The sequence below is a fragment of the Falco rusticolus genome, chromosome 8, assembly GCF_015220075.1.
Source record: "Falco rusticolus isolate bFalRus1 chromosome 8, bFalRus1.pri, whole genome shotgun sequence".
Lineage (NCBI taxonomy): Eukaryota > Metazoa > Chordata > Aves > Falconiformes > Falconidae > Falco > Falco rusticolus.
Window position 1 is genome coordinate 586601 of NC_051194.1, and position 23502 is coordinate 610102.

A 23502-nucleotide genomic window follows, 5' to 3' on the forward strand; every position below is an offset into this window, starting at 1 on the left:
GACCAAAAGAGCCAGAACAGGATCTACAACAGCATAGATGTGTTGAGAGTTGGCAGGTGCTGTGACAGCTGCTTGTCGGACAGAGTTGGAAGGGTAGGTGCAGCTGGTGGTAAAAAAAAAAAAAAAAAAAAAGTATCTCAGTGTCACCTGCATCGCATGCTGTGGGGAGCAGAGAGAAGAGGGAGGTGGGGAGGGGTGGCAGCCCCCACGGCAGCATCCTTCGAGGCAGCACATGCTCCTGCATCTCCGTCAGTGGTCCAGGCTGGTCCATAAAGGAACCAGCTGGGCTGGGAAGGCCCACCACTGTGGTCCCAGCTGGGACTGGACTGATGAGCAGCCAAAGCTCATAGTAAGGGATGATATCCGAGGCACAAGTCACAGGCACGCCAAGTCAGATTTTATTGACAATAGATAGTTTAAGAACTTTTAACTTTGCCTGTTCATCTCTTTCCAGTTTTGTCTTCCTGCTCCTTACCTGCAATCTGCACAGATAATCTGTTCACCACCCCAGTTCGATTTAATGGTAACTTAACATTCTGTTCCTCCTCTTTGGCTTGTTTTGTTCTCTTCCCTGCTAGCGAGGCTTTACTGTGAGAGCTAACGGTGGTTGTTTTGTAGCTTGTGGATGAGCTGCAGAGTGGGCTCTGCATCACAGGGACTTGTTCCACGAGAACTGACTTCGGTGTGAACACACCTGTCTGCTCATAGACCGAGTAGCCCACTAGAAAACTCTTACACTGGCCTAAAAAAGAAATTACAACTGGCTAAACATGTTAAGTCTAGATTTGGATCCAAAATGTGTCACCCTTGTAGCTCTGCCTGTAGGAAAATTTCCTTGTAATTTATGGGAAAACTGCTTCAATTCAGCTGTGAGGCCAGAAGACAGCTCAGCTCTTTGTCATCCATTTCTCAATCCCAAATAAAGTGAATCTACAAAAAGAGAAAAATAGTTATTTCACCATTTGCGTGCATGCAAACAGAAAAGGCATTGCTATTTTTTTGTTGTTGTTCTGCTTTCCCCAATTAAACTGATCTGGTTTTTTAGAAGGTAAAATTTTGGACGTTTTGTAAAGCTACATGAAAGATACTAATGCAAGAAGTACAAAGAACCACCACAGAGTGTTGTTTGTTGTTGGGTTTTTTTTTGAACCATTTACCTTCTGCACCCTGTTTACAGATGCGAGCAGACACTGGCAGGCAGGAGGCAGAAATCTGCCTCACACCCCATTATGCTCAGATGGAAGGGGAAGCCCTTGCTGTTTCTCAATGGGAGGCTTGCTCTCCGCTTTGCGCCAGCCGTGCAGCTCCCCAGGGCCCTGGGCTCTCTGCAGGCTTCGCTGCGTCCCCTGTGTGCTCAGCCAGATGCACCTGGGAGCATCCCTGGGCTGCACCCCACGGTTTCATCCCACATCCCACGCCCAGGGTTGCGCTCCAGCCCAGCATCATACAGGGTGCGGTACCATCACAGGGAGGGGACTTCAGGCGAGGGGCCTTCAGGGTAGAATTTACTGCATATCACCACGTCCACTCTGTATGCTGTGGTGATGATTCATTTATGCAGGGAAAAGCCAAGAAAATACTCCCGACTGAACAGAGCTCTTGACTCTAACATTTACACGACTTTTACATGACGAATAGATAGGGATGGATTTTTCCTCTCTCTCTTCCCACACTTTTCATGGTCATTTGTCAAATATATTGTGTCCTGTTCACTCCAAAGCTCTGAGACCTTCTGTAGCTTTATTTCCTCCTGGTATTCTCTAAACAAATTGCTGTATATTTTTAACAAATCTTATGAGAAGTGATGAGTACCATGTGGAAAAAAGTAATCCCATTCCATACATGCATATGTTTAAGTGATCTGATGTAAAACTACCTGCTGTAGCATCGGCATGGCTGCATGCATCCTCCAGCCTTGCACGGACGTCTGAGCCTATTAACGGAAGCAACGACTGGGTGGGAAAACTGTCACTAGCTAATAGGTAGACAGCAGGATCATTTTCAAATTTAAGCTCTACATTTAACTCCAGGTTTGAAACAAAAATAAGAAAAGATCTGAGGCAGAATTAGGCCTTATAAGCTCAATTAAAGCTCAGGCAGAACATTATGAACTTCATACTTGCAACACTAGTTAAGATCACTTGATTGCTGCAAATTTATTCCAAATTAACAGTGGTGCGAAGGAGTGAAGTATTAATCCAATGATGTGGGCTTGAACCAATCAATCATTTGTAATTATGATCATCTTGTCTTTTGTTAATATGCATATTTAAAATTTAATTCTGATGCCTTATTCAGATATGACAGTGAAATCGCTAGAGATTAAGGAGCGAAATGAGGAAGAGAAGCTTGTTCAATTAAAAAAAGCCCAACACCCCCCTGGCCACAAACCTTGATACTGAAAAACAATGTTATTTGAACATTAAATAATGAACAGAAATAAACTACCCATGTCATCAGAATTGTTATCTTGATTGTGTAAACATGTGAAACAACAAATGCATTCAGTCTAAAAGGTACTGAAATTAAGTTAACATGAAACATCTGCATCTCCCAGAAAGCTGTTATTGACATATGAAACTGTGAATTCTCAACCTCCAGATCAAACCTACTATTACACGATAGTCAAGTACATCTAGTTTAGATAAAAGGATTTAGATTGTAAGAATTCCAGGAGAGTATAAGATGACCAGGTAAAACATTAAAGCCAATTGCAGCTAATCAAGCAGACATTCCTGTCATTGAACCATTGCTACTGAAATCCATACCCAGGGAATTCTTTTTCCACGTAAGATTATATTCCCAGGTCCCTTTCCATTCTTCGGCTTTTAAGAACAATACAACTGCTGCGGCTTTTACTCAAAATGTAATTAAACAATTTATTTGTTTTACCGAGGTGCACATTTTTTATTAGAAAAGCACTGGACTGGTAACTTGCACAAGCAGATTCCACTCCTGGTGCCGTGCTTACCTTTAGGTGGTGTTAAAGATGACCTTGCCCTGGTTTGCTTCTGCTCGCTCAGCCAGCCTTTGAACAAACGCCCGTACTCCTCCGCAGTTCGCTGTGGCTCCAGAATTAGCAAAGCCATTTTATAATTGATTAACTGAACTCAGGCTGGTCAACTCTTAGTTTTGTTTAACTAAAGGCTGGCTGCTGAGATCAGCGACCTGATTTTCACAGGACTGAGCAAACGTTCCTCCAAACAACAATTCAAAGCAAACCAAGGACCCTCTTCTCATGTATTGTGTAACCCAAAAGCACTCAAACCCACCATTCCACATGTATTTAAAAACTGCAGTAGACCCAAAATATTTAGTGGTGAAATTGCACATCTGACAGGCATTGGGAAGGTTAAAATACAGAGAGCTATTTTTGTAATACTCCAGTCTAATGATTTCAGCTTCTTCTCTAAATAACATCTTAACGGTTGATGACAGCAAATGAGACCATCCAAGAAAATCTGATGCATATTCTTCTGGTGAAGACGATGAAAAAATAAGCAGCCTATGCTGAGGTAAAGGGAAGAGTACTAAGTGATCAGTAAACAAAGCTGCAAGCAAGACTAACAAAAGTTTCTATGAATATATTAGAACAAACAATAAAAGCAAAGTACACAACCATTACTTAACAGGGAAGGAAAAAAGGAAAGCAAGTGCTGCATGATAAGGAGGTTACCATGCCCTTTTTATGTGAGCCCTCACCGAAACACCAGCTGTGACCCAATGTTCAAACCCTTAAAAGGCTAAGACTATTTCTGTAAATTGTGTGTCCATGGAGGCTTATTAAACGATACCCGAGGGTTCTCAGGGAGCCGGACACAGCAATTGCTTGGCCACCTGCAATCATCTTGAGAAGGCATGCAGCAAGTGCAGGGATGGGGCCACAAATGCTGTAGTTACAGAGGGACAAATAAAGCACTTTAAGAGGAGGACCTGAGGAACCAATGTTAAAGCCTATAAGGAGGCTGGAAAATAATTAAAAGATCAGTCTGTTGATACATAGAAGAAAATGAGGTGATAACAAACAGCCAATATGGGATTGTAAGGGGGAAAGGTTAGGCAAATCTAGTTACCTTCTTTCATAGGTCTTACTAAAGATGGGGAAGCAGCAGATGAGATATCACTATTTACAGGAAAACCCCTTTCAGATAAACTCACTATCAAGGTTGAAACGTGAGTGCAAAATCACGACTGCACCACTCTCAAACGCGGGCGATATACCCCACCCTCAATCTGCACTATTAGCTATTCTAATCAACATGGGGGATGAAATTTAAAGATTATAACAAAGTGGAAGGCATTGCAATCACTTTGGAAATGGGATTAGAGTTCAAAACTGATCTACATAAATTGGAGAAATTATCTGAATTGTTAAAATGGAATTCAGTACAGCGCACAATGCTACTTTAAAGAAGAAATGTCATGCCTATAAACAAGATGGGTAACCATGGGCTCAGTTGCACTTCTGTAGAAGGGGATTTGGGGACTGCAGTGGAGAGTCAAACAGGGTTGTTTGTTTGGTTTTTTTTTTTTTCAAGAAAAAAGAATGACAGGGAAAATTAGAAGAAGTTCACCATTATGTAAGAGGCTGCTGCCAAACGGAAGAGAATAAGCTGTCTTTCATGTCTGTTGTGGATAGAATAGTAACAATAAAGTACATTAAAGGGAGGAAGAAATAAGCCTGACATCACAAACCATTTTCTAATCATAAAGTTAGCCAAGTACTGACAAGGTGCTCAAGAGAGATTGTGCCATTTCCCTCCAGCTGGAGTTTTAAAGGACAGGTCAGACCTATCTGTCAGAAATGAGATAATCTTGCCTTTTACACCAGGTGATGGACTTCCCTGGGTCCCACACAGACCAACTTTCTACAGCCAAGAGCAGAGCAGGGTGTAGGGACAGGCAGCCTTCATGGGGGGCTCTGGAGGGGCAGCCACGGGGTCAGCCAAGGGAACAAAGCGCGGGTGTTAATCAGCGGGCAGCATTAGAAAGGCAGTGTAACGCTGGGGGGCTCCGTGTTCAGCCCCAGGCGCTGGGTCCTGCCTGCTCCCCTGTGGCAGAGAAATGGGGCTTCACCGCTGACTGCCTGTGCACCCCCGGGCCCGTAACGGGGACCTGCAGGAAGGGGCTTCCCCCAGCGAACCCAACTCACAGGAGGGTGATGAAACAGGGCATCCGTAAAATTTTCAGAGACCAGATTTGAAGCCTCACTTCAGAAAATCTGGATCCAGCTCCATGAGTGTTGCCACCAGACTGACATTCTGCTGAGTGCAATGAGAGGGTGACAAGGTAGCCAGAAGTCTGTAGTTTCATCTGCATGCAGAGAACCCCATCTGACTGTCCTGGAACACTATTCCAAAAGATAAACCCCACTCTCTGTGTCTCCCAGGGGAATGTTAAAACTTGACAAATCCCATATGAAATAATAAAAGGTAATTCTGTCACTTGCAGGCTCAGGACTTTAAAAATAAACCAAATGGGTATTTGGCAGATTTTGGCTAAATGAAACCATAAGAAAGCAGAGTGGCCACTAATGTGACATCTGCTGTTGGCATTAGTTAAGTGCAGACACTGCATTCCTCAGATCTCCTAACCCTGTCTGAACCAGTGATTTTTGATTGGGACAAAATACTGGAATGAGAAAATCATCCTGAATTTAAATGTTTCTATCTGTGATCCAATAAAGCACAGCCATGCCAAGATGCTAGATTCTCTTTTCCTATTGACAATTAACATTTGAAGTAGCTGCTAAAACACTCAGAAGATTGACTTACATTAATAACATGAAAATTAAATAAAGAAAAAGGCACAGAACTCACTAAAATCCTCCATAACCTGTTGTGAGTCTCTAGTGTTTGCCTTGATGGTATGAGAACAATATGACCTTCAACTTTCCTGGGTAATTAAACATGAACAGGTTAATACGGTAAATTTTTAAGATGGATTTTCACTTCTACAGATTATATCCTTCACTAAAACAAAAGTCCTCTATGCACATACTTTCAGACTCTGTACATTTCTGAGGTAAGGAGCTGGCATTGATCTATCAACAGTGAAATTCTTTTCCCTGAGGATGCAGCTAGTCCCAGTGCAGGCTTGGGACATTGGGCATCACTTGGGTCTGACGCTGGCTGGAGTAGTGGTACTAGCTAAGTGTCCTAGGCTAACAGGTTTATTTGTAACGGGGGATATCTGTGCAGATTTTTCTGACATAATTATTGGCCAAATATTCATCTCGTTGCCTGAAAAAGAACTGAGAAGCTGGCACCCACCAGAATGGGATAAATCACACCCCAAGTAAGAATGTCTGGATTTTACCATGAAGCCCAAACGGCCTCAAGTTTGGATTCATAAACTGCCGAAGATAAGCCTTCACCAGTGGTTGCTGCAATGGGTCTGGAAAGATTCTACCAAGAAGTTCTGGGACCAGCACTCAGCTGGACCATTAAACTGTGCATCTCTGGTGACCTCCCTGACAGGCTTACGGGTGGGCGAGCTGTGCGGGGGGAAACCTTGTGCAGGTCTCAGGGATGAGATATCCTCCTGTAATGAATGCATTTAGCAACACGAGATGTAAACCACGTGTTTACAAAGGGGAAAACACACCCTGTGCCTCAGGAGCTACCTAACACTGTGCTGCAAACAGGCAGACAAGGGAGAGGGAATTTTCCTGACTCCTCTTTAGCAGTATAGCAATAAATCATTATTCTTCAGACTTGAGAAAACACACGGAGGTAAAGAGTGCCTTTGGCAGGGTCTGGTTCAAAGCCTGCCGACAGCAGAAAAGCAAGAATGTTGGAAAAAAACAAATAGAAATATATATGGTAAGAGCATTGTAATTCCAAGAACGATGTGGTGGAGTTCAGTGTGTAAAGAAACAGAGCAACGCCCTTCTTCCTAAAGACATGTAATTACAGTACAATTTTTGAGAGAGACCCATTCCAAGACTAATGTCTAATTTTAGACAATCTTCCACCTCACCATTCCCGATGAGGACCAGAGAATCCTTGCTCTTCTAATGTCAGTACTTCCTGCAATAAAGCAAAGAAATGACAGGCAAAAAAAAAAAAAAAATGCCCTTAAGTGCACAATGCTTTGCAGTCTGTCCCAAAGCATGGGCTGCTGTTTGGCAAACAGCCTGCTGGCTCTGGTTAGGAAAGCGCAAGGCTGACAAACACAATCCAGAGACTTTGCAATTACAAAACCTCCTCCCACTTTCAAACTGTGTTCCACAGAGCTGGACTGAGAATTCCCCCCTGGAGAAACATCCTGTTATGTTTTGCTGACATAAAGATGGTCAACAGCAGCAGGACTTACACAAATTACATACATTTCCTTACTCAGCTCCTCATCTACAAAACAAGACAACAGAACCTCCCCGTCTCACAGGATGCTCAAGGAAAACCACAATAAATAATCTGAAGTCCTCACATCTTGATCTATTAGGGCTTGCAACTCCTAAACAACAAAAAATATTTTTAAAACTCTTCTGACTCCATAGACTGTGTAAAAGATTGTTTTAGTTCCAAGAGAGATGCTATTTAATTAAATTTTAAAAGTATAGCAACAGAACGATGTGTCAGCTTATACGGACAAAAGGTACCAAGGCAGTGCTACAACACAATGGGATCCACACTAGGAAAGAGCTTGCCTGTATTGCCCAGCAGTTGGAAGAGCAGTGAATTACCCCGAGAAAAATAACTTTATGTGCTCTTGAACCATGTAATGAAAATGAGGAGTCTTCTCGGTAATTTTAAGAGAAAAAAAAAAAAAAAAGCTGGTCAAAACCATTACAGCTTTATAGAAAAATGAGATGTAACAAAGGTTTCCTGTTGCCAGGAGGGCTACTGGGTGCACATCGCCACTGATTTGACAGCCCAAGTCTGAGCCCAGGTCGACAACATCAGCGGTTTGGCTGCCTGGGAATGTGATTGCTCTAGATGATGCGGGGGACAAGCTGGGGGGGGGGGGGGGGGGGGGGCAAGCAACGGGGGGACAGGCCGCCGCGCCCGAGCCCGGCCCCGCCCCCGGCCCGAGCCCCAGCCCCCGCGCCCGGCAGGAGGCGCTGCAGCCCCGCCCAGCGGAGGCTCAGGGAACAGCAGGCCCCAGCGACCCTGGCCGTTTGCCGCTAAGATGCAGGGCGTAACATTAACACTCGACACTCCAAAGCATCTCGGTGAAGACCCAGAGACCGAAACCTGGTCCAGGTAAATTGACTGGCATAGTGAAAGAATGCTCCTTCTTTTGCAAAACCCGTTTCTGTGGTACAACGTATGTGTTATACTCCAAAGTGCTTGCTGGCAGTTCTTTCAGCTAACATGGTTCCTAAAAAACATTCACAAACTTCTAAATGATGGTATTGATACGAACTAATGCACTGTTAGTCCATTAGCAAGTGGCTCCCACTGACTTGGGCTGTGACCCAGCCCCAGCCTTCGCACCACGAAGCACATGCCCAACTGCAACCATTGGTCCTTAGAGGAGCGAGAGTCCCAATTCCTTCGTGCATGGGTTATCCAGTGAAAACATCCTGGTGCTGATACCTGGAGACATGCCTAAAGGTATTCCACCTTCTTATTACAGACCGAAACAAATGGCCTCTACAGTAACCCAGTCTGGACCGCTCAGCTCCATGGAAATAAGGTAATCGATAGTTTTGAAGAGGCAGCCATGCAAAGCACGAGCGATACTAATGCACAGAGATGTTGGTGTTCCCCATACAAAGCCAAGATACTCCTCTGCAGCGTGAGGATGGAGGAACATCTGACTTCACACAAAATACCAAATCAGTCCCAGTCCCTGCTCCCTGTGGCTTCTAAAGCTATTCATCCACTACTAAACAAGTGACAGCCCCTCAAGAACAGATGCCAACACCAGTGCACAGATGAAAGGCATAAGAGCACAGAAAAACACGCTTTTTAGTAAAGAACATGCCATGTAGTTTGTTGATACTTACAGAATTGTTGCCTGTAGAAATAAACTTAACTGCAGTCAGCAGCTGCCTCATCGCAAAACAAGTGTTCTGAAAAAAAAAAAAAGGTCACTGCAAAGCTAACTTTTAATTTATGTAGAATAGGAAGTACTTTCAAAGTGAGGTGTGATAACAAAAGCAGTTTTAAAAAAGCAACAACAGCATTCATATTTGAATGCTTTAAGTTGAATAACATGAAAATGTTGAAGAGATAATGCAGGATGGAAGCAAGTAATGTTAGTATTTCATTGGAAAACTAGATGAGAATACTGATGTTAACAGACTGGAAGAGAGTTCAGATTTAGAACATAAAAGAAAAAATTCTACTAAATATGAAAGGAAAATGTGGGAGTAAAGAATTACAGAATACAAGCTTGTCAGTCTATGGCATGACAAATCATATGAAATGGTACTGAAGAGCAAGATCTAGGACAAAACATTACAGAGAAATCAATGGAATTGATTTTGGAAAGGCAATAAACACAGTCAGTAGAATCACATTAATTAACGTACCAGAAATTTGGGATATTTAAGACTACCGGTCAAGACATAACATCGTTTTTATAAAGTCCTCTGTGAATTACAGTGTTTGGCCTACCCCTACTTGCTCCTCTCTTGCCCCCAAGAAACCAGTTAGAAATTCACTGCTAAATTCTCCACAATGTGAGAAAAAAGAACATAAACACTTCTGAAAATTCACTGCTTGAGTAGAATGCATAGTAACCTCTACTGCCAAAGCAAGGACTTTGTAAGCATATGGATCTAAATAAATACCTTTTCATATGGTCCTTCCAAACTTGGCAGCTGTATCGCCACACTAAGACAAGCTAACTTTAATGTTTTTCCTGTGCACTTAAGTTTGCCTGTGCTGTGGTGAAAAACAAGGTTACTTGTAACAGTTTTAACACATAAGTAATCACCCTGGCAGCAATCTACAGGATCAGCACACAAGCTTTAATAAATGAACCACATCCGTATATGCAAGCTAAGCTTAATTAGCCCCTTTCACAAAAATACAATATTTGAGTATTAGAACCTGATGTGCTCGGGAAAGTATGTGAGCTTTTATACTTACTAGAACAATTCTGTATTTAATTAGGTCTCATTAGTAAAGGTAATCACTGTAATTTAGTTGCACAAATACAGGACATCATGCTCCATCAGCAGGTAATGTTCTTCATTAAAAAGAGTAAGAACTTTGTGCGCTGGGGCAGATGTGGTCTACTAATCTAAAGAAGTCACATAGTAAAACATTTTGCTAAATAAAATCAACTCACCACTTTTATTTAGGATAATAATTTGTAGTAATGTATCAAAGTAGAAAACTGGGCTCTTGAATTTGCTTCTGGAAGGAAATTGAAGCTTCTTATGGGTGTTTTAAAATTCATTGTAACCACCAGTTACAGTAAATGCAAGTCTGAACAATTTTGTGCATGACCATTTGGTTCTTAAAGGCTTTACACTCACATGACACTTCCCACACCTCCCAGTAACACAAGCAAAAGCTGGCTCTGGCCAACAAAGGACCTTGCCAGTAACTTCTAGTGGTCCTAGGAAGCTGTTTTTAGGAGAATGTGCAGAACTAAGGGAACAGTGAACAAAACTGTGTGCTGCGCCTTTGAATTTATTCATTCCCATACCACTAAAATCAAAGCTTTCCTTTGAAGATGCATTTGCACATTGAGTCTTACCAGGTGTTAACATAATATCTGACCAGCTATTCAACTCCTGAAGTCTCTGAACAGGTCATTCCATGAACACAACAGATGAACAACAGACTAATACCTGTAGTAAATTCAATTAAATTAAATCCCTTGGATAAATTGCTGAAGAAATGGTAGTTATAGTCTAGCACTTTGTTAGAACTCTTTTTGATTTCCAAGGTGGCGGCAGGGAATTACTATCTACATAAGTAACCTCCCCTCCTCATCATGAATTAAAATGCGCCTGTAGCCTCTCCTTGTGTATTTTAAGAATTAGCAAGTGCTTATGTGAAGAACAACAATTTTTGCATTCCCACTTCTCATGCTTATAAGAGTTCTTGTGACTAACATCACAAACTGTATTATACTTCTCATGTAAGGTTAAGTATTTGTCACTGCAGCAAATACCAAATCCAGTTTTAAATATGATTTTGATTCAATATTGAAGATACTATTTTAGTACTGAACTCCACTGAAAAAGAAAGATTAGAAACCCCTTTTTTCAAAATTTAAGGAAAATTTAATCAATATGCTTTAAATTATTTTACAGTAACTACAATACTGACAAGCATAACATTTTCAAAATGGTGTTTTTCTTGGAAGTACTGCAAAAGAGATTACTCTTCATCTAACTAATATGTGCACCATTTGAAGAAACTAGTTAAAGTCATCTTCAGAAATCCAAGTTAACATATAGCTACTCAGACATCCAAATGTATTCATATTTCAAGTGTGACAGAATTACAGATCCCTTTAACTTTTAAACATGTTTTCTAATTCATAATTTAGGTATGTAAACCCTGAAATACTACCACATCAAATGAACAAATAAATGAGACCAAAGAGTATACTTGTTAAAATACAGAAAATACTCTTAATTGCTTGTGTTCATTTGTGCATTTTGCTTTTGGTAAGAGGGGAGAGAAAATAGGTTCCTTATTACTGCAGATTTATTTAAAAAGGACCTCAAACTAAGGGCATCTGCAGTTCTGTTAACTTCTTTTGATAAAAATCTATCAACTTACAACTGCAATACATCTCCCTCCCTGATGCCCCTAAAAAAAGAGAAACACAAACCCCAACAAACACCAAAACGCAAAACAAAAACCAAACATGACCCTCAAACAACCAAAAGTTACTTTTCTAAAGATATAGGAATGGGAAAGAAATTACATTAACCTGACAAGCATGAACATGTATTAAAGCTATAGACACCTCAGGTCAATTGAAAACAGTATTCAAAGTCCTAAAAAAGTGAACGTGAGACATTTGTTTTCATTGTTCCAGATGATTCAAAACAGGTCTAAGTTTTATGATAGCAACACTATACAGTTGTTTGCAGCTGTTTCTGGTCCAGCTAAAGGTTCCAAGTTGATGTTTTTATTTTGGCCCACCGAAGTCCAAAGTTTGGACAGTCTATTCAAAACACAGAAATGAGAGCAAAGACTCCATACAATAAAGCACAGGGGTATGCTACTAGAAGTTGTTGTCCTTCCATTGCTAAGGCAGAAATAAAGATTTTGGAGGCAGAAAAGCTGCACCAGCCAATGACTCCAGCCGTGAGAATAATCCCCATCATTCCCCTGTAAAGACAGAAATAAAAAGAGAATTCATAAAGCCTTGGGTATATAAGCTTATAGATGTCATAATTTGCCTCCTTCTAACACCTTTTACAGATTCTAAGATGAATTGTAGCTTTTATATTCGACATTAAATGAAATTGTTCCAGTAAAGACTTCAGAATGGTATTACTCAATTATGACAGCCTAAAAAAAACCCCAAAATTAACTTTGTGCACATGAAACGTAAAAGCAGTGAGTAAAGTAACGATAGTAAGTTCTTCCTTTTCAGTCCTTAATTCCATAGAGCTATAAGGAATCACACTGATTTTCTTGTTTGTCAAATGCAAATTTGCATTGTAAATCAGAATTAATTTTCGACTTTACAGGTACTGAGACTTGCCAGATTCAAAGCTGACTGAAAACAATCTTGGTATTATTTGAGTCTATGTATTTAAAAACTGTTGACTTACAGATAAAACCAGTATTCACCTATTTTTCATCCAGTAAATACCTGGAGACTGTTGGTATTTGTTTTTACACTTACAAAAAATTCCTGTCATATTCAAATTATATGCATCTTTATTACTGAATATTAAATTCTTTTTAATAACTTCCCTCACCACCTCCTAGGAATCTAATACAAAATTATAAAGTTCATGTACTTACTGCAACGAAAATACAATTGCGAAAGTGGAAAGTAGGATCATGGGAAGAAGACAGTATCCAAGGACACTGGCAACGCAGCCAAACGAGACACCCGTCATGCTCATTAAGTTCAGGAGACAAAACATCCCTAAACATCCGATTGCACTGATTCCATACACATAACCAAATTGAATTTTACCAGCCTGAAAGTCAAGCAGAGTAACATGTTAGCTACCAGAACAGGTAACGCCTCCCACAAACAAAGGGATAAGGGAAGAATACAGAGTATCTTAACTTTCTCCATCACCCACCATCCCCAATTCTGATACTCAAATCCAATAGGCACTATTTTCCCACAACCTGAATTCCAGGACACCTGTATATTCTAGGCACCCAAGAGGCACATTTATCTGAACTTTACACACCTTGATGAACAGATTCAGGTCTAACTGCTATTCTTTGATCTGGGCTGCAAAAGTTTACAAATTCTTTAGGGTTTAATCAACTAACTTCTCATGCCAATTGATTACTTGCAATGATGATCTTTACAGAACTAGAGTATAAAGACCGAAAAACTGTAAATCAGGAACTTCTTGACAAATCCAGAGCTAAAGTCCTTTAATTTGTGACAGACTGCATGAAGTTATAGCACAACATAAATTACAAGAACTTCCCAGAAACTGAAGCTGAGCTGTAAAGCAGTGTATAGGAATGGCAGAATTAACTCATGTAGATTTTAAGAAGTCAGAATCAGAACTTTGCTCACTAACATGTATGCAGAAAGAATACCTACATTATTTCAAAACATGTGTATCCTATGTCATCATGTTTTTCCAATGACAACATCGATGCTTCCCTTTTCACACCTATCAAAACATACACAACACAATGGCATACACCCCGGCAGAACACAGGGCCACACAGTTACTGAAGCTACGACAGCGTGTGGCTTCAAGATCTGTCTCCACTACTAGCTTCCAGACTAAATTTATAACCCAGCTCTCTTCTTCCTCAGGTGCTACAGAAGACAATCATACCTGCTTTAATCTTTTTGCTAGGCTAAGCTTGTTTTCTTTCACTACATTCAGTGAATTAAAAAAAAAAAGCAAGCAGCATACAGGAGAAAGCAGTAATTTCTTAGGAAAAGAACATTCAAATGTCTTTATTATAAATACGTTCATTAATTTTACTGGCCTAGTTTCCATAAATAAAGTTTACTTATTAAAGTAAGTCCCCTTGGTACAAAACCACTGTGTTCTAAGTGTCATAGCAATGTGAAATTTTAGGCAAAAATTAAATGCAGTGCCTGAAGACATTTAGAGAAGAAATACTGATTAAAAATACTGAAGCTTTCAATGACAAGGAATACTGTTTGCTGCTACTCTCTCATTTCATAATCTACACTTTTGAGTCATTAAAGCACAGTATTTCAATTAAGCTCAACTAAAAAAAACCCACCAGGTTTCAACAGTCTATTAAGAAGCGTAAACAATCTGAAAGCATTTACTTTAGAAGTGTTTTACCAGACTGACTCTTGATATAGTCATGCCTAACGTATCAGCATTTATGAAATCACTTTTTACGCATGAATTTTGCATTTCTTTGCCTCTTGAGTATCAGTAAAGAACAATGAATAAAGAGTATGGAGCAAAGAAATACAATGAAACAAAACAGAGAAACAGACTCAAATATTAACCAGTTTAAAAAGTTAACAAAAAGTTTAAAAAGTTAAAAAAGAAACGAAACTCTTAAAGGAAATAAATATTCAAATATTCAGTGTGTCCATTGTTCTGATTCCTGATAAGACATAAGATAACAGAGACTGCAAAAAGACAAGGTATGATTCTGAAAGCAAAACACCTTGATCTATAAAGAAAACTGAAACAGGTAAAAGTCTGAGAAAACACGGGTCACACCCATTCCTGTGACAAAAGGAAGCCATATTCCTCAAAAGCAGAGTATGAAAAGAAATATGAATTAACACTGAAATAATTGCCATGCAAAAAAACAAGCACAAAGGCTTGGATTCAAACTCCACTGAAGTGATAGTGAACTTACTAATTTCAATCAGCAGTGTATGAAGCAGTTTCCTTGGTCAGTATGTGCTTTTTTGACCTCCTTGCTAAGAAGTCACTTCCAATAAATGTGTACATTATTTGGCTTTTTTCCCAGTGTTTCCAAGAGTATTAATGTACAAGCAGTAATATTTTGCAGTCAATATCTTACCAGTAATAATGTGGCTCCAAAAGCTAGACAGAAGACCATAGGTCCAGCCAAATCAGTCTCATTCATGATGCTGCCATCTGCTACTTTTAATGGGTGTAGCACTGTTAGTGTCTTCTGCCAGATGTGGTCAAAATTGATCCCCAATTCTACAAGTTACATGAAAATAATTATGCACATTTATTTCATTTTTCCCCCCTTCCTGTCACTCCCATTTTCTTCACTCCTACTTTTCCTTGTCTCCCCACATTTAAGTCTCCTTCAGATATCATACTATGGGGAGCGAAGAATGGAGTCATTCCACCTTTCCTCAAGCTGCTCAGTGTGCTGCCTCCACAGATTCCAGGTCTCAAATGCTTGGAAGTGACAAGATAGTTTCCAAAGGACCAGGTAAGACTGTAAGCACACTGTTCCGGGTCAGCCTAAAAGTTCATTTAGCCTAGTACCCCATCTCTGTAAATGGCCAAAAGCAGGTACATATGAAGTTGTATAAGCACAGAACATGCAGATTCTCAAAGTCTCCAATGACTGGTGGCTCAAGGACTTCTAAGTCCAAGTAGTTTCTCTTAACTACCCTCAGTGGATTTCTCTTTCATAAACCTGTCATTGAGCCCCCAAAAAACCCACCCACTCTTTTTAACACTTGGCATTTCATGACAAGGAGTTTCACAGCTCCTTCTGGCTAGATACGATTTCAAATTGTATTTCCATCCATGGTTTGGCCACGGTTGTCCGTCAAAACCTAGTTATGAATGCAGTTACTATTTGTCCACCTCAGGCTCTGGGAAGCATCTATGTAAACAGAGCAATTTTTTGAAGAATACCAAAAAAGCACAACAGGGTAGAAGGTATTATGAATACCCTTCTCTCTAACCAGCAACAGTAAGGGTGTCTTCAGTTATTTGGTACTGAACAAGGATAGACTGTAAGCTGGAAACTGAAACCATCCATTTAGACATTAACTACATATTCGTTCTGGCATTCTGCACAGGCTGTATTCTACACAGCCGTTTCTGCAGTGTTTACCATTCCTCTTTGGCAATGAAAGATTTCAGTTCTGACCAAAGAATCAACTGAAGCTAACTGCATCGATATATTTTACAAGAAGTGGGCAATTTTAAGTGATATTTCTGTTGTTGGAAATATTTCTGTTGTGTTTTGTCATCGGTGCTGTACGAAGTCATCTTATCTGTTTTACTGATTACATCTTCACAGAAGAGATGGTATGAAGTAACAAAGCACAAATCTAAAACCACAGAAGTTCACAAAATAACATGTATTTCATTTACCAAATAGAGTTAAATAAAAAATTAATGAGAATTCTAAATCAACTGTGCACTTTCAGAAGTAGGGAATACACACCCTGCTACCCAGCTTATCCCCAAATTGGGAAGAGTTTTGGATTTTGGCCATAAAACATAAGTTATACCTTCTAACAGTGGAGGTTCATCCTCAAAATTACTTCCATAAAAAGACTGTGCTGAAGTTGGAGTGTATGTCTGTGTTGGCTGGTAAATCTGCCCTGTGTAAGGCTGCTGCTGCTGCATCATGTCTGGAGGGACAAATCCACTTTGTTGAGAGTATTCATAGCCTCCATACTGCCTACAAAGGATGACATGGCATTATGGACAGATACAGAAGTTTATTTTAAACACCTCCCTGCAAAAGTAAAGCTTATTTTCAGTTGCAGCAAACAATCCTTTATTCTTTTTTAAAAGGTCACATTAGATCATCCCCTACTCAGATCCAGGCCTTTTAGGCATACAGCCATGTCCATCAATTCAACCCCTTACAAACAATACACTGTTACGTTAAAAAAAGATAATTCTTGCTGTACAGGCTAGTATTGCTTTCTGGTTTTAAGTCAGAGGCCTGGAGAAATGAGCGTTATCCATTGACTGAATTACTACTATAGGCTATAGACCTGTAAAAGATTAGGAAAATTCTACATCTCAAACTTACTCAAATATTGTCCATTAATTACTACTGACATCTCATTTGATGCCAGCATTAATTTGCTATTTAGAATGTTTATTTGCAAACACACTATTAGAGAAGAAAGCTGTTTATAGTATCACTTTTGTTCCTCTCCATATTTAAAAGTTTAGTTTACAAAAAAAAAAAAAAAAGGCAAAAGCAAAGTTGTTTTCCCCTTCACTTGGGCACCACGTGTACCAGGTAGTATTATGATATATAAAAAGGAATCATGATATGGACATCAAATGCACGATGACATCTACCTACAGGACATAATGCAGGGGGAAAGAAAGGGTGATTTTTCAGTTTCTGTTTTGTATATTCTCAATTAATTACCAACACATCAATTCATACCATCTTTGGAATACTTTCTATTATAGATTTTATATGTATAAAAAGATAAATTGCTATCTTTAAAAAAAGCTGAATCAAACCTACGCTCTGTTCCTAAACAAACTTTTAAGTTATTCTTGCCACTAATAATTTCCAAGTCTGACCACAGCTATTTCAGTAAATATCTCCAAAATATTTAAATATGGAAATATAAAGAAGGCAAATCCAGATGTCATTCTCCTTTCTTTCCTTGCACTGGTACAGTTCAGCCCCATCGCAGCACTGTAATCCTTTTCAGGACACAAACAGGCGTCAACCTGCTTGCTCCATCCTACCGCAGGGTTCACAGAGGTCATAAACCCAACCAAACCCCTCAGCCTGAGCATGGATATTCACACAGGACTCCTAAGAGATCCCCCAGCCTAGGAACGCGCACCATGTTTCCCTGCTAAAGCCTAGGAATCGCTACTGGCATTGCAGGCTCATTTCTGTGATGTTGTAACTAATTTTTATGCCCCAAGTGACTGTAGATGGACTTACAGAACAATGGTACTTCTTTTCCCAAAGATGTGAAGATTATTCATATAATTAAATTAGTCATATAACTTTTCCTTCAGCTTTCTAATCTTTGGTTCAAAATGCTGAAGGCAGCATATTCAACATACAACTGCTTTATATCTCCATTTACAGAAGATAAGGTAGGCTTTTCATATAACAGAGCAAGAGGAATTCATTTACAGGCAACAGTGGTTAGCTGAAACACCAACCCTTCTCTGACTAAACAGACTATCCCAGAAGAACCTTAACTCCGGCTTAGTCACTAAAGAAGCATGACTGAATGGCTTTATGCAAGACACATGTTACACCAGTACAAAAGGCAGGCACGAGTTACTTGCTGTACGGTCTTCCACTGTAATCATAGGACTGCGACTGGTCATCGATACTGTAACTCGTCTGGAAGAAGTCTGTGTTGAAGCTGTCAAACCCAGACATCGCAAATTATCTGTAAGAGAACAGCGAGGCTTGCTCGGCTCTGCAAACCCACCCTAGAAGGGAGCAGCGTATCGGCGAGACCGAGCGGCTCAGCCCGCCCGCCGCCGCCCAGCACCTGCCCGGCGACCCTCCCTCAGGGCCGCCGTGAGCTTCCGAGCGCCGAGAGGCCCCGTGAGGAGCGGCCCTGCCTGAGCCAGGCCCCACGGCGGCCCCCGCCGCCCTCCCTCGGGCCGACCGCAGCCGCGCGGTGTGCTGCCCCAGCGGCCTGCCTGCCGTTCCAGCCCATCCGCTCCCCACATGGCCGAGGCCCCGGCCCCGGCCCCGGCAGCAAGCGGTCCCACCTGCAGCCCCTCCGGGCCAAGCCCCACACCCGCCGCCGCGGCCCCTGCGACGTGTCACCCAGCCGCCCGAGCACTTCCGGGGTCAGTGAGGCCGCGCGTGCGCGCGGTGCACTGGGCCGAGCACCTCCCCCGGGCACGCACCGCCCCCGGGCATGCGCCGCCGCCTGGCCCGCGCGGCGCCGCCGCGTTGCCATGGGGACGGGACATGGGGCAGTGGCGAAATGGCGGCGGGGCGCGGGATGGCGGCCGGGGTTGGGGTGTGCTGGCTCCGGGTCCGGTCACCCCCTGGGGGCTGCGGGCGGCCTGGTGATCGCGCAGCCCCCTCGCGGGGGCGGAGCTGGCGGCTTTCCCGGCGCTGGAAAGCCTTCCTGGTACAGCCGCGGCTTCGGGGTTCCGCTGTTTTGCCTGAAATGTGAAGAAAAGCAATTTTTTTCTTTTAAATACATGCGAAAAGAAATGTCCATATTTCAGGGGCTTTTAATGCATTATTAGTCGGCACCTCCTTTTACCGCTTTGCTTCATCTTACGTGCTGAGAGCCGGACACCCCAGCTGTGAGGTGACGAGTCACGCTGGCATTTCGTGAGGTGAAGCTGTGGAACCGCTGACTTACTTATTTTAACTTTTTCTTCTGGTGCAGCCACCAATGACGTAAAATATTTGATTGTGGTCGCAAATCCTTCCATCAGTAGTAGCCTGCCCAGAGAGCCCCTGTGCTGCAGCGGTGGTGCGGAGCAGATGTGATGGTGTAGCGAACCTTACAGAAAAGCCGACCTTTTCTTCAGGAGGTGCAGAAGCAGAGACAGGGCTCTTGCGATGGCGGTAATGGTTCCACATTTCCTTCAGTGTCTGTCACTGCTGTGTTTGCAGTTAGGCCTTCATGGGTCTGGGAGAGGGACCGTGGGAGTGCTGGGAGAGCTGGATGGAGCCCAAAGCGGCGTGTCTGGCTCACCCCTGCGCCTCCCTCCCGCGTCATCCTGCTCCGGCCGGATTGTTTGGGCTTTTGGGATGCGCAAACGGCATCCCTAGCAAGCAGCACACTGACTTTCATCTAACTTCGTCAAGTAAAGCACTGAGGCTGTCAGGCTCACAGCATCTGCCAGGTTCACTGCTTATGCTCAGCAGCGTCATCTGCTTTCAGCTGGATGCAAAATTTTGGATTTACTACAGTTTATGCACACAGGTAACCAGGAGATTTTCAGTAAGAGTTTATTTTCATGCATTTGGGGTCACAGAGGAATTTATTACTGTGTAGCTTTTTAACTGTCAAAAATTTCTCCCCCCCGCCGCTATTATTCATGACAAAAAGGTATTGTGAGTCCTTCTATATATGTGGAGCAAAGCAGGGATAAAATGCTGTTCATGTGATTCAGACATAATTCTTGTTGACATGAGTGAAAGAAAGAGAGTTGACTTTGGCCCTAGAGGTATTATTCTGTGTAATGTTCATTCAAGGAGTGTTGTGGTTTGCTTGGTTTTTTTTCCCCTCGAGGCCACAACTTATGAAGTAGTTTTGCCTGCAACTTTGGCACTTGGCACCGTGATCTGTCTAGTTTAGAGGGTACAGGGTGTGCTCTGTTCACTGCATAGATGGGAGGGTTCATGTGAAGCTGTGGGTACTGAAGGAAACGAAGTAGGTGATGGTGCTGCTGAGTGAAAAGTAAGTAATTGCTGTCACTTCATATTAGACTTTCATACCCTTTCACATGTCCACATTAAATAAAATTAATATTTTACTGAAGCCAGACAAAAGATTTGCTAGAGCCATGAATCTTCTTGTCTTTAATATAGACCAGTTGTTAGCCTGTCCCTCACAAATAAGCTGCAGGAGCCAGGAATGTTGTGAAATTCAGGAAAACATGATTGGGACTGTGAAGACGCTCTCATGTGAAGAAGCTCCTTTCCTACACTCCTTTGTCACTCACTCTGTTTATCCCTCTAGTTCCATTATTTTGCTCCCCCCCCTTTTTTTTTTTTCATGTAGGGCCAAGGGAAAGGGCTGTACTCAAACTCTTAATTATATTTTGTTTTTCTTAAGTACCTAAGGTCCTGATGCTGAACATGGGAAGAAGTGGGTGTGCATTGCTGACTCAGGTGGGCTTTGTAGTGGACAAAGTCAGGGAAAACCCCGGATGAGGTAGTTTAGCTGAAGCTTCAGAATGAAATGAATCGTGATTGCCACTTCATAGTTGTTGCTGAATAGGTATATGTAACAAAGTTTAGAGATATGTTGGCTGCGCATGCATAAATGGTTGCAATCCCATGCTTGATGTAGCCTAACTTCTTACATGCATGCTGGAACCAAAGGCTTGCCACTTTGGCACATGTGCTTCTGCAAGTGTGAGTCCCTGTTTTGAAGTATGCATATGTTTGGTTGGTTGGTTGGGTGGGTGGGTTTTTTTAAATTCATTTTGGCTCAGGACACGATTACAGTTATTTTGTTACAAACTCTCATGTATGTAATCTTCTAGTGAGATTACTGTATTTAAATTATAGTCCTGTTATAAGCTTGTCCTGCAAAACATATCTTGTGGTGCAGTGTGCATGATATCTCCTGAGAACAGCTTCCCAGGGAGTATGTGTTTGTAGAACTGAATGAAAGAACAGTGGAGGAATTATAGCCATGGGTAATACAGAGATCAGTAACTGTGGTATAATCTGCTTCTTGCAAACTTATACTTTAGGTAAATTAGTATTGAAAGCTGAGACGATCCCAGCTTTCATGGAAGACCTGCGGAGTGTGCAGGCTACATCTGATGTTGATGACTTAGTGCCACTTTGCTGAACTGTGTGACTTTGTTGCAGTTCACCAGACAGTAAAATGAGGCCCAAATCCCAGGCAGTGGGTTGTGTAATTGTGATCTGCTGGTGAAATGCTCTTTGGCTCGAAATCTATTTGGATTTGCTTAGATTATGAGAATTTACTGACAGCTTAGGTTGAACTTTCATTAATTAGCTCTCTCTGCAGTAGGCATTTCAACATTGCTTTAGGGTATCATCTGCTTCACCTTTACAGGACAAACTCATGCTCGTCTGTAGCAGTGAGTAGTGCGATACAGGCCTGTGGGTTCAAGGGAAGGTGAAACATTGTAGCTGCGCAGCTGCTTCCTTCCAGCCTGATTTGGAGGAAGGGGCTTTATCTGAACAGCCTAGCTCACCATGCCTTGAGGTACAAGCTAGTAAGGCACCAAACTCTCCCAGGCAAACACGGTCTCTTTTTTGAGGGAGCAGCTCCAGCTGCACCTGTGGTGATCTGCACAGGCGATCTGGTTTTGCAAGGGGCAATGGCTCCAAAGTGGGAAGAGTGAAAATACCCCCAAGATCAGTACACAGGTTACACAGTGCTGATGTCATAATAATGCTACCCAGCAAGGACCAAACTTCATCTTAGCTGTAACATTAAAACCCACACTATAATTACACCAGTGATAATAACAGCATAATTTGAACTGGACTGAAAATAGAAGTATAATTCCAAGAACTTTGGAAGTGAGGGAGGAAGGGAAAAAGGAGGGAGAAGTCTGCTGAAGTAGGCTCTGCTATGGCAGAACTTGTAAGAGAGGAGGGAAGTCCCCTGCAGAAGGGTGACTGAAAATGGTGCTTTTTGATTGATTTTAATCCTTGGATGCTGATGTGAATGCACATGAGGTCTCTCTGACTGCCTGCGCATGCTCGGTCTCTTGAAGTGTCAGATACTCCCAGGACTGTTTGTATAGTGGATTGCTTTGTTAAACAGTGCCCATTAAATTCTAAAGGATTTGTCAGTGTTGGATGTCTCAGTTCATGTTGGAAATGTTATCTGATGTACAATAATTGTTACCTAAATCAGTGGAACATATTTCCCCCTTACTGTCAGTTTTTGAAAACCTAGAACCTTGTACAACATATTTGCTTTGGATTTGGTGTTTGACAGAAGCAGCATGGAGTTTTATTTGCAGAAGCTGTGTCCACACTCTGTTACATGATAGAAAAAACATGTCATGTCTTCTATTTGCATTGTCTGCCTTGCACCATGCTCATGCTCACGTGCTGAGCAGCTGTGAAAGCTATTCTTCTAATTTGCCTTTTTTTTTTTTGGATGAAAATACGTTATGCACTTGAGTTATGAATAAAAGATCAAGGGCAAATCTGTATAATGCTTTACTATGCGCTTGTTAATAAACCCTACTTTGTGGGACTCACACTCTTGCTAGCAGATCTTTTTCTTAGGGAGATTCTGCCATTTAGTGTTTCTTTATGCTTTTTCTTCAAAGTGAAAGATTTGTTAGGGCTTCTTATTCACACATAGTGCTGGATTTCAGCAGAGAGATTTTCACTGTATGTAATTCACACAGCTGGATCAGTGGATAATGTGTTATTTTAGCTCAATATCGTACTTTTTATTGCCTGGCTCACTTCTTGGAACTCCATTGCTGGAGCTACCTGAGTGATGTGAAGAGCACTCCCCTCTAGGAATGATCTACACCTTTTAGAAATGTGTCTGGGTTGAAGGTCTGTAACTCTGTAAAAGCCGGGAATTTATTCCTACCAGAGCTCTGTTACTGTTCTTTGCTATGGATTGAGGTTGGATTGGCAGCCTTGTCTGGAAGCGCTAGCATCTGCTTTTCAGTGAAACCACTGTTCCGTTGTGTTGCTCTGAAAATAAGCCAGAGTTGGGCCTAACACATTTACAGGGGCCAGACATTTCTTTTTCTCTTTGCCATGTCACCCTTTTCAGAATCTGCGCTCTTGTCTGTGGCTTGATGGAGTTCTGCCC

The 23502-nt window shown here is 41.7% G+C and overlaps 2 protein-coding genes and 1 long non-coding RNA gene across 5 annotated transcripts in view; 1 reads left to right on the forward strand and 2 right to left on the reverse strand.

The window, feature by feature from the left end:
- The window catches only part of LOC119151973, a 64048-nt gene extending 57296 nt beyond the window's left edge, over positions 1–6752 (reverse strand). The window contains exons 1-3 of one of the 3 annotated variants that reach the window (XR_005105636.1): positions 2972–6752; positions 1877–1933; positions 476–930 (exon numbers count right to left, since the gene is read on the reverse strand). This is a non-coding gene — a long non-coding RNA (uncharacterized LOC119151973). The remainder of the gene's footprint in view (positions 1–475; positions 931–1876; positions 1934–2971) is intronic. The other 2 variants (XR_005105637.1, XR_005105638.1) reach the window with 2 other exon arrangements.
- A 3152-nt stretch (positions 6753–9904) lies between these two features.
- Positions 9905–18863, reverse strand: YIPF5 (Yip1 domain family member 5). The gene is made up of 6 exons (XM_037396403.1): positions 18749–18863; positions 18307–18417; positions 16534–16706; positions 15108–15253; positions 12903–13084; positions 9905–12257 (listed from the first exon to the last, which is right to left on the reverse strand). Exons 2-6 carry the CDS (start codon positions 18405–18407, stop codon positions 12095–12097), a joined length of 765 nt encoding a protein of 254 aa, XP_037252300.1. The 5' UTR covers positions 18408–18417; positions 18749–18863; the 3' UTR covers positions 9905–12094.
- Positions 18864–18931: 68 nt separating this feature from the next.
- KCTD16 (potassium channel tetramerization domain containing 16) overlaps positions 18932–23502 on the forward strand; it is a 90085-nt gene continuing 85514 nt past the window's right edge. Inside the window, exon 1 of the mRNA XM_037396401.1 lies at positions 18932–19929. The gene's annotated coding sequence lies outside the window, so the exon portion shown is untranslated. The remainder of the gene's footprint in view (positions 19930–23502) is intronic.

What these genes read in the sequence shown, in the direction of transcription:
- YIPF5 (XM_037396403.1), bottom strand. Translation starts at nt 18,407, where the DNA reads ATGTCTGGGTTTGACAGCTTCAACACAGACTTCTTCCAGACGAGTTAC. An exon ending in AGTGGAAGACCGTACAGCAA is followed by an intron (nt 16,707 to 18,306) that starts GTAACTCGTGCC and finishes CATCCTTTGTAG; the next exon opens with GCAGTATGGAGGCTATGAAT. An exon ending in TTGGAGCCACATTATTACTG is followed by an intron (nt 13,085 to 15,107) that starts GTAAGATATTGA and finishes CTTGACTTTCAG; the next exon opens with GCTGGTAAAATTCAATTTGG.